The 10552-nt window shown below is 37.2% G+C and overlaps 1 protein-coding gene across 2 annotated transcripts; it reads right to left on the bottom strand.

Annotated features, from left to right (window-relative positions):
- On the bottom strand, positions 1 to 9310 carry LOC113227620 (guanine nucleotide-binding protein subunit beta-2). Of its 2 annotated transcripts, XM_026460589.1 has the most exons (9): positions 9184 to 9310; positions 8898 to 9043; positions 7223 to 7356; positions 5443 to 5608; positions 4547 to 4632; positions 2726 to 2841; positions 1482 to 1608; positions 1298 to 1384; positions 1 to 411 (listed from the first exon to the last, which is right to left on the bottom strand). In XM_026460589.1, the coding sequence occupies exons 1-9, from the start codon at positions 9250 to 9252 to the stop codon at positions 305 to 307; spliced, it is 1038 nt and encodes a 345-aa protein (XP_026316374.1). In that variant the 5' UTR covers positions 9253 to 9310; the 3' UTR covers positions 1 to 304. The 2 variants fall into 2 exon arrangements, with proteins under 2 accessions (XP_026316374.1, XP_026316381.1); XM_026460596.1 differs by lacking the exon at positions 1298 to 1384.
- Between the last annotated feature and the right edge of the window lie 1242 nt (positions 9311 to 10552).

Here is a 10552-nt window from a genome sequence, read left to right as displayed (position 1 = left end):
AATTGTTTTGAATTCGGACTGGCCAATCGGAGCGCAGTTGTCACCGTAATGATTTGGCAGAATAGTTTTCAAACTAATTAAATGACATTTCGTCTCTTTTTCAGGTTATATACTCGATGGCGTATATTCAGTCCTCGACGGCTAGCCACTGACAAGTCACTACTCTTGACCTTTAGCAGAATACCAAAGGTACAAAATCCTGCCATTGACTCTCTATCGATACACAATTGAGATGATTTAAAATAACAAACTTGGGGCCAACGAGAAAAATCCTCAGGGTATGACAACAAGGACCAAATGGCTGTTAGCCCCAGACCCTAACACTTTGGTCCCAGGAGCAGCTGGCCATGGCAACGCCGTTCGGTGCCAATGAAATGGAGGTCACTCGATTGTCGTGTCCACTTAGAGTGCCTGAAACGTACAATTTAGTAATTTTGAGATTATCATCATCACAAAATAAATAATTACATTCGAGCAACCAATTAGGGCTAGCACGACAGGGCGCGACTTGCGCGAGACCGACATAAAGCGCGAGACGTCTATGTGACAACAGTATATGTCACCCTTTATGTCACTCTCGCGCAAATAGCGCCCTGTCGTGCTAGTCCTACTGGTTACACTTTTTGCAGCTATACAAATGCAAATCACAGCGCGACACCTGCGATTTACAGGCGGTTGCATCGCTACAAACGCGCGATTGCATCGAAGCGAATGCGCGACTGCATCGCGATTGTATCGCGTTTGCATCGCGATTGTATCACTGCTTAATTCACGCGTGCGTGTAAAGGTAGACTATGACCACTGTAGGCGCGCTGCTAAGCCATGAAACACACAGAGAGCGGGTGAGGGTCGGGTGTGGATTGACAACACATCGAGTGCGGGCGCTTACTCTCTGTGTATAACGCTATAAGCAATGATGCCCTCAGTTTTGTACAAAAACGTAATTTTCTAGATAACCTACTGTCATATAAAGTATTTAGCGCTATATTTATAATAATAATGTATAATACAATTAATATTGCCTGTGCCTGAATCACTTCACATAATTATGTTTATTTATTCCCGCTTTTCCCGCTATACCGCGTCTGTGTGGCCCGACTTTAATACTACAGACTTTCATATCTTATTGTAGACTTAGCCTTATTTGTCCAAAAATATCTGGTAGGGGCGAAGGTATGCATTGTAGCTACTTAGTCACTGAGCGTTGGAAGGTGCAAAAACCAAAGTTCCAATGATATGACGGAATATTCTCCACTTTATGAATTGTATCGAGCAAATTACAATATTATTAGCATACCAGTGTGGGAAACTTTCAGTGTGTCCCAAGAATGTACGGAGTTGTCGTCAGAGCCTGCTAGCAAGTATCTGCCGCTTAGGGATAAACCTGTAGAAAGTATATATTTTCACTTTACTATGTGTTGTTTCTCCTCGCAGTGAAATCAATAAGTGGATAAAATATCTCATAATACGGTGGCACTGACCGCAGCTAGTAAAGCCACAGCTGCCTGGTGGCGTGTAGTGACCGAGTTGCTGGTCGCTGCGAATGTCGAAGAGCCGCGCGGTCTTATCCTCAGATGCCGTCGCGAAAGCCTGCCCACTATTGTGGTACTGCAAATTAAAATAATTGTCTTCTCATTACATTTAACAATGAAACACTTAGCGACAATATAATTAATTGTAATATACAGTGAATATATCTGCCGTCCACTAACAAAAACGCGGCTAAGTGACAAATGGTCAAATAAAAGTTTTAAATAGCAAAGAATAGAGCACAAAACTCTCTTTTAAAAACAGTTAAAATTAGTTAACGTGTTCGACTAATTGGAACTTACCCTAACGATGCATAGCTGAAATATCATTAATCAATTTTAATATTCTGAATACGGGGCTATGGTTTTTAGTTAGCGGACGGCAGATATGATGATTTGTCTACAAATGCATTACTCTTGAAAATAATTAATACGAGGTCTGTCCCAAAAGTATCCATTACCTTGATCTTCGTCCGTTATTCTACGTTAGGTCTATTATTATGCGACTCGTATCTTCAAAGTAATCTTCATTCGATTGAACAACTCGTTCCCAGCGGTACTTCTACATCCCGAAGCATTTATAGAAGTCAATTTTCGGAATAACGTTGAGTGCTATTCATCGCATTTTTTTAATCGTCTGTGTCGTCATGCCCTTTGAGCGGAATTATCAATCTTGGGAACAGCCAAAAATCGCAGAGGGCTACGTCGGGACTGTACGGAGGTTGGCGATGTTGAATAATGTTTTACCAAAAACTGTTGGACAATGTTCAATGAAGGCGCTGGCGCATTATCGTCGTGATTTTGCCTAACAATCGCCACTCACCCAAAAATGTGGCCGTGTTTTTCGCACTGTATCACGCGATCATTTCAGAACTTCACCATAACATTCTTTGTTATTCCATCATTCCATTTGAAAATTCCAGTTTGAAGACGTAGAGATGATTAAAATAAATGCGACAAATTGCACTGAAGGTTACCTATTCCGAAAACTGACTTCCATAACTGCTTTGGGATGTGGAAGCACCGGTGGAAGCGTGTTATTCGGTCGAATGGAGATTACTAGGATGCCACGAGCCGGATTATGATTAGATTCAGCACGGAATGACGAAGATCCGATACTTTTGGGACAGACCTCAAATACATAATAAAAAAATATATACTATTATACATGATAAAAATCAATAATTTTGTCATACACAAACACTGTTGACGTCAGCTTCATGGCCGAAGAATGTTTGTTTAGCTTTTTCCTCCCTTACGTCCCATAGTTTGCAGGTCTTATCGACTGAGCCTGTCACATAAGTCTTCATATCTGAAACAATAATGTATAATTGTTAAAAATGTAAAGCCATTTCATTCCATAAAAACCATTTTATCATTAGTGTAGTCTATAGTGTCTTCATCTAGAAGTTCGCAAAGATCATGTAAGTCAATGGCAAAGATCGAAATATCAGTGAACCATGAATGGTTTATAACGGGCGTATCAATGCAATAGCGTAAATTATCTGTTTTATTCGCGTACTTTGCCCAACTTAAAACTAATTAATTAATTATTAAGAAATTTTTAAACATTATAGTTCTGCTGGTAGGGGAATTTGTAGATTAATTGTATAACAATAATTTTCTTTTGCTTAGGCGGGCAACACTGACTTTTTTCTCCTCAAAAAATCTTTTATTAACGGCATGTATAAGTCAAAAATATTAATTGAAATCATTAACTTACAAATAAATGGACAACGGGTCTAATACAAAAACCACGAACAAAAATGTCCCAAGTCAACCTATTTAAACGTAGTGACATGTAAAGGAATATGAAAAAGCTAAAACGTTGAATTTAAATTGTAATGTCATCGCAATACTGTCGAACAAACGAAGACTAAAGCGCGAATGACGCTCTGTATACGATTTTAACGCCCTATAAGTTCGGACACTTTTTAGCGCGGACCCGACGTCCATATAATTGTAAGTCAATGATTGAAATATAATGTTTTTTTTATGCCAAGTGCGGGACAAACACATCGTGCGCCTGATGGTTAGCGACACGCCTATCTCGCAAAGATCGGAGAGTTACTGCCCTTGCACCCTGAGACATTAGTTGACATGTCTCATGTGCCTGTAATTACACCAGTACCGTTACCCTTCAAAACCGAAAAACAGTGATTCTCACATTACTGTTTGGAGCCAGAAATAGGCAAGTCCATTGCTTTAAATTCAGATTTCATTTTATTCGTACAACTAACTCTTTATAAATACAAAATGTCTTTACACCGCAGTTTATATGCTGTATTTCAATGGTTCCATGGAGTATGTTGCCTTTTATAATTATTGAAATTTAATGAGTAGATTTAGTATTACCGTTTTATTTTAGACAAGAAGGGCAACTCCCGCTTATTCGGCGCGTAAAAATGTCTATATCTCACTCGGAGCGTAGGGTTGGCACATTATTATTTTAATTGTACCTGCAGGTTGTAAACATAATTTGAAAAAAATAAGGCGTTCATCACAGTAGTGGGAGTGGGATAATGACATAGAAACGAAATTTTAACAATTATGAATTTGAGGCGCTTTTGTTCGAACAATCGCAAACATAACAATAAACACGTCATATTTGATGTCATTTTTTATTATTTTATAATTCCATAATGAATGGCACGTGAGACGGTCTACCCTATGCAACGCGAGTGCATCACGAGATTATGCGAATGTGTGCGTTTACACGGTGCGTGTAGGGCGTGCACACATACAAACCTCGCTGCTACGTTTGTATAGAGTTATACTATTAATATTTCCACTAACAATTGGCTATACTACTAATAATAGGCAACACGGAGCAGGTAGGATAGCGAGATTCCGTGCAAAGTGGGTACCGCTTGAGCAGTGCTGCTTCTACGCAACCTGTAGGCTTTACCCGTGTTATACGTATGTGTGTACTTAGTGAGTTTAGTTAACAAAAATTAGTTAAAAGTTAAAAAGTTAAAAGTTAGTTAATTTTTTAGCATTCAAATTAATTAACACACCTGGTGCCAACGAAATGGTTACGACATCTCCCGCGTGTGCGTCGAATTCCTTTTCCCGTTTGCCAGCCTCCAAATTCCAAATGCATCTGTTGAACAGCACAAACAGTAAATTGTACCAAGCAAAATACCTGTCACAGAGTGCGCATCTAGCCCACTAGTTATTTTTTTATTAGTAATTAGCTTATTGATCTATAAAAGCGAATAATACAGAAACTCATACATAATGTAAATGATACATAATGTAAATTCACGAGTACAATAAGTAAATCGATTTGTTAAATATTTGAGAAACTAGATGGTACACGTTAAACAAGTTTTGTAAGCGTCACGCCTGTCCATAACAGTTGTTGTGCCGCTCAGGGCTTGAAATCACAAAGATCTGTGGGGCACTGCCACTGCGCCCGTCACCCTGACACAAGTTGACAAGTCCCAAGTGCCTGTAACTTCACCGGTACAACCGAAACACAGTAATGCTCACATTACTGCTTGGCGGCAGAAATAGGTAAGGTGGCAGCACTTTCCTGGGTGAACTCTTTAGCAAGGAGCTATACTGTTACCAAAATACAGTCGTTGCCCTAAGATACCTGACCACGTTACCGACCTTTTGATTCGAAGAGGCTTACGCATTAAACAGAAAAGTGTAAAATAATTCCAGTTTTTTGGTTGAACTTTGTATTTCTGTAATGTAATTAAAAGTCAAATTGACTTGGACATTTTTGTAAATCGTCGTTCATTAATAAGCTAACCATACCAAAATGAGTTTAACTGCTCACTGGTTAAAGGTTAAGTTTGTTAAACACCTTTCTTCTCAGAACCAAATCAAGGATTACGAGGTCAGGTAGGTGTCTTAAGGCATCGACTGTGCGTTGTACTTGCATTATTTTCAATACACTAACATTTTCATATCGCCGGAACCAGTGAGAATGTGAGAGTCATCGAGGAATCGGCAGCTGCTGAGGAAGCCCTCGTAACCAGCCAGCTCGCGCACCATCTTAGCCGCACCCGTTGAATCCCGATTGTTCAAGTCGTAGATCGTGCACATGTTGTCCATTCCTCCGCAAGCTACGACGCATCGTATGAAAATTTTCTATCATGGGAGCGAATGTTTACATAATCATACATTATGTTAGCCAAAACGTTTAATCGAAATCAGAAGATGATTGAAGTCATTCTGTTCTCAGTGGCCGATGTCGTTATCACAATTTAGCCTTTTTTAACCGTTTTTCTAAATATGTCCATGAGTAATGAAACTATTTTGGTATCTAAGTTTCGTATATTGTTTTTTTGAAGCAAACAATTTTTCGGGTCCTATATAGGTCCCGTGGTCACGGCTGACCAAAACAAATATTATAACTTACATTTCCTATGTGTAAGGGCGTGTTCCCATTATGTCATAATATATTTATATAAAATTTTGCATAACATTGGAAAATATATATATTCGTGTGCCGCGAAACAATGAAAGAGAAAATCGTAAAAAAGATCTTTTTGTTGTTAAGTAAAACATGTTACGGTAGCAACAGTTTCATAAAAAGGACTTGTTCCTTTTACTATGCAAAGTGTTGTGAAGTTGACATATTTGATTCTTCTTTGCAGGAGTTTAAAAGTCACATCAGCAAATCAGATTTTAAAATGGTTTCGTATGCTCATCATTAATTGTTCAATCGCTCTTTGTTTTGTTTAAGTTCATTATATATATTTATTTTTTAATATTATTACTTACATAATTACAGTATTATAGTGAAGTTACGAAGTGGTTGTAGAATAGTGTAGTGAAAAAAAAGCATGTTTTTATTAAGCATTGATCGTATTTGCAGATGGTATAAACCATTTACTTGTTCACTTATAAGTACAGGGAATATAGGTTTAGTAATAAGTTAAAAGTATTTTTATTTTATAATTTGTTTAAGACTGTTTATTCCTCAATAAAAAGAAAAAAAATGTCGTAACGCTTTATATATCGTTGGAATATTGTCGCGTCTAGTCTGTTCCCATATCACGACTGTCTATCGTGACTGTGTCGTGGACGTTTATTTTATCGTTGAACGATGTCGTGTCTAGCTGTTGCCACTAGCTCGTTCACGGAAGCCGCCGTTAATCGAGTTGTTTATGTGGGAACAACTTCATTTAAATATGCAAGCTACGACACTTTAAACTGCACGACTATCTGTCGTCACGACATCATGGGAACGTGCCCTAGCAATCGCGAAAACCTAAGAAATAAGTAAATAAATAATAATAATTATAAATATTAGACGACATCATATACGTTGCTCTGATCCTAAAATAAGTAACTAAAGCTCTGTGTTATGGAAATCGGAAACAACAACGGTACCACAAACACCCAAACCTGACACAATATAGAAAAGTTAGTTTTTCTACATTGACCTGGCCAGGAATCGAACAAGGGACCTCAGAGATGGCGACAACATGAAAAGCGGTAAGCAAGCCACTCTACCACGATGGTCGTCGATGAGTGTGTTCATTATCTGATTGTGCAGAACATAACATATCTTGCAGGCATAATAAAATTATCATACAATTCCACCGCTACGGCCGTACAATATATTTTGTAATACATAAGGGCATAATTAAAAACAATAATCATTATTAAAAAAGCAAAATATGACCTATTGTATACAACTAAGTATGATTGACAGTAAATAAAAAAATTACCAACAAAATTTCCAGACGGCGCAAAAGCGACGCTCATTACCCAAGCAGAGCGCAATGGTATAACCTGGACCTTGTTTCCGCTCCACGTATCCCATATGATTAGTTTCCCATCCAGAGACCCCGTCACACAGTGCCTGAACAATCACACGTCAGTAAATATACCACCCACTGACCATGACATATAATATAAATGTGTACCTTATACCTATATCATTTTCCTCTAATTTTCTAATTATTGCATAGCATTTTTGAAAATATACTTATGATCACACTTTTCGGTAAGGTAAGTGTGCACTGTGGCATAATGGTGCCGTTGACGTCTATTTTATTAGAAAATGTATGCAAACATCCACATCATGAACTCTAATAAATGAAATTAATTGATTGATGATGGATCATAAATTGGTTGCCTCAATGAACTCACATGAACTTGTTAGAAATGGATCTCATAGTTTTCTGATTCAGATATTTGATGTTAAACTCTGTGGTGAGGAGATGCTATTTCTCTTTTAAGCATGTTTAGACTGTCTTTGTTATTTAGCTCGTATGGCCCCACTAAGGAGATCATGACGTTATTACAAATGGATTACTGTCGATTCTTTCTAACCCTTGATGGCGGAATGTTGGTGAGTATTTTATGATTCAACTTATTTTCGCTTAACATTTTCACGTCTAGCGTCATCAAGCGTATAATTTTTAATACCATATACTCAACGATAATATAGATAATAATATAGGATAATATAGACAAAGGAACACAAGTTGATAATTAGTAATGTTGCAAGAAATAGTATTTCGGCTTCAGGCCGAATACCAAACAATCGACCAATGGCGGATCGACTAGCCGAATATTCAGCCTAATCGTTCGTCTTGAATTAACACCACTTCATATATACATTAAGTCAATTGTGACAAATAGTTTCGTGAATTGAAACAAAAACTTACTTTAATTTTAGACTTATATTTATTACTTGAATGTAGAAAATAATAATTAATAATAACGCACACATGCACTCATAGATAGCGTTTATTTAGTCACGAATAAACTAATAAGTAGGTAGTTTTCTTTTGTTGTAATACCTTTTTACATTTCATAAGAAATATCTTAGTTATGTTACGTTTTCTTTGATCTTTTAGATAAACAGTGAGAAAGTGCGCTTTCGCGAACTTACAATATACGTTCAGCATTAATAAAAGTTACATGTTAATTTACTATGTTTTCTTATTTATTATATAGAAGTATTTGGTACTAGTAGAAAACAGGCCGAATAAGCCGAACACCGTATACAACAAAAGAAACGTTACCAAATATTCGTTGCAATTCTTACTTAGTGTAATACAAATAATACCAATTGCTAATATTATCTAGGTGACACTGGTTTCAAAACCTAAGCATACAGACAGTAGTATAAACAAATCAAATGCAGAAGCGAGGAGAGAGAGGTCGAATCAATTTTCCTTAAATGTCTGCAACAGACGTTGCCAACTTATGCAACGGAGCTGAACTAATTTTAAGACGCCACTGCCTTCTCGAGTTGTTTGAATAAAAGCTAACTGTATAGCTAAATATATAGGAGACAAAACAATTCGCGCAGCCGAAAAATGCAACATACTTAATATCGCACTTCTTTAGGTACTAACATAATATTAATTACGTAGGTAAACATAAACTTACCTGGAGTCACCGCTGTAGTGAACAGAGTTAACTTTGTTGATATGACCTTTCAGAGTTTTTTTTGTTGTAAGTCTTATCTTTGGTACGTCAGCCAAGTCGCTACATTTTTCGGCCAGTTTAGCATCTGCGACTTTTTCTTGATCCGCCTGTAAATAATATAATACCAATAATACGTAATCACAAGGTACTTTACCTATTGTATAATTGAATTAGAATATTATAAAGCTTCAAACCTTGGTAGACACTATAGATACACAAGAACAATTCATCAGTAAGTTTAAAATACCTTTACTTGAGCTATCAAGTCCGTTAATTCATTTTTGAGCGTTGTGGTCTCTGGGTCTTCCTTGGGCATATTTCTAGCAAACTTGTTTTTGCTGTACAGCCAAGCAGTGGATGCGTCTTTAGACAACCGACCTGACGATCGTAGTGACTCTTCTAACCTGTCAGCTCTACCTTCATTCTACTTATAATACAATTACTTAAATTGGATTTCAATTTACTGTTCAACTGAAGCTTTACATGTGCGTGATAGATCTTACTGTGTACATCCCTACGTGACACACTTTGGTAGAGATACGATTATGCGATTATTATGATAAAATACTTTTAATCTTCACGAGTCTTAATTATCCAAATCATATTGCAAAATACATTATGATTTGGTAATATACGTCACATACTTCACAATCCGTAGAGTGAACTCGGTTATAGTTCCTTCGAGGATAAAGTATTACGTGTCACTACACGTAATACTGGATTATTTGTATTGCCCTTCAATAAGGGCAACACAAAATTATCCAAGCATTTGTTTGACAAAAATACCTATATCTTAAACAAACACCCAAACTCTTTCACATGCTTATATATATACATTTAAATAACCAGATATATTTTTTAAATCCTTTAATCCGCACGTTCTACATCAATTTTGCTTTTGACTCTGCTATAAACGCAGGTTTTTAAGTATAAATTGCATTTAAGTACTGAGTAATAATAATATAATAATAACGCACACACTTAACACGTGTCACGGGGGCCATGGACACACACATAGACAACCACAAGTTACACCTAAAATCACGAGAGAAATAAATGTAAGCCATACGAATATTTATCCCGGCCCGGGAATCGACACTGGGACCTCTGGGTGGCAGTCCGGCATGGTAGCCGTTCGGCCATGGAGACCCGTTTATTATTTGTTGCTGTAACAATGATGCAAGTTAGATTTGAGTGTATTCAACAGAAACGCCACTGAGGCGCGACCGTAAACTAGATGCAACTTTCTCTATGTTGAAGATTTCTTTTTTTGCGATAAAAGCTAAGTAAGGGGCTGTATGTATTTTGCTTTCGGTAGTTTCCACAGTTGAAGTCCCAGTTGTGTGTTATTAATCATCATTACCTTATGCTACAATTGTCAGTTGGTAAATAAGATACTTTTGCACCAGTAGTGCGTCATTTCGAGTGCATTAGTTATTGTGTGTGCCATCATCACACTATTGTAATCCGCTTCTGGTTATAGACCTCACCCTATGTGCGCTATTTCGCCCCGTTCTTAGCCTGTTGCATTTATTTAATGCTAGTATCTTTTCGTAGATTGTCACTCCATCTGGCCGTTGGACGTACTACGCTACGTTTGCGTATTTATTAAAATT

This window comes from Hyposmocoma kahamanoa, unplaced genomic scaffold, assembly GCF_003589595.1.
Source record: "Hyposmocoma kahamanoa isolate Upper Pololo Valley unplaced genomic scaffold, ASM358959v1 100021, whole genome shotgun sequence".
In the NCBI taxonomy this organism is placed as follows: domain Eukaryota; kingdom Metazoa; phylum Arthropoda; class Insecta; order Lepidoptera; family Cosmopterigidae; genus Hyposmocoma; species Hyposmocoma kahamanoa.
The sequence above is the reverse complement of the archived record's forward strand: the minus strand, read 5'-3'. Positions and strand labels throughout refer to the sequence as shown.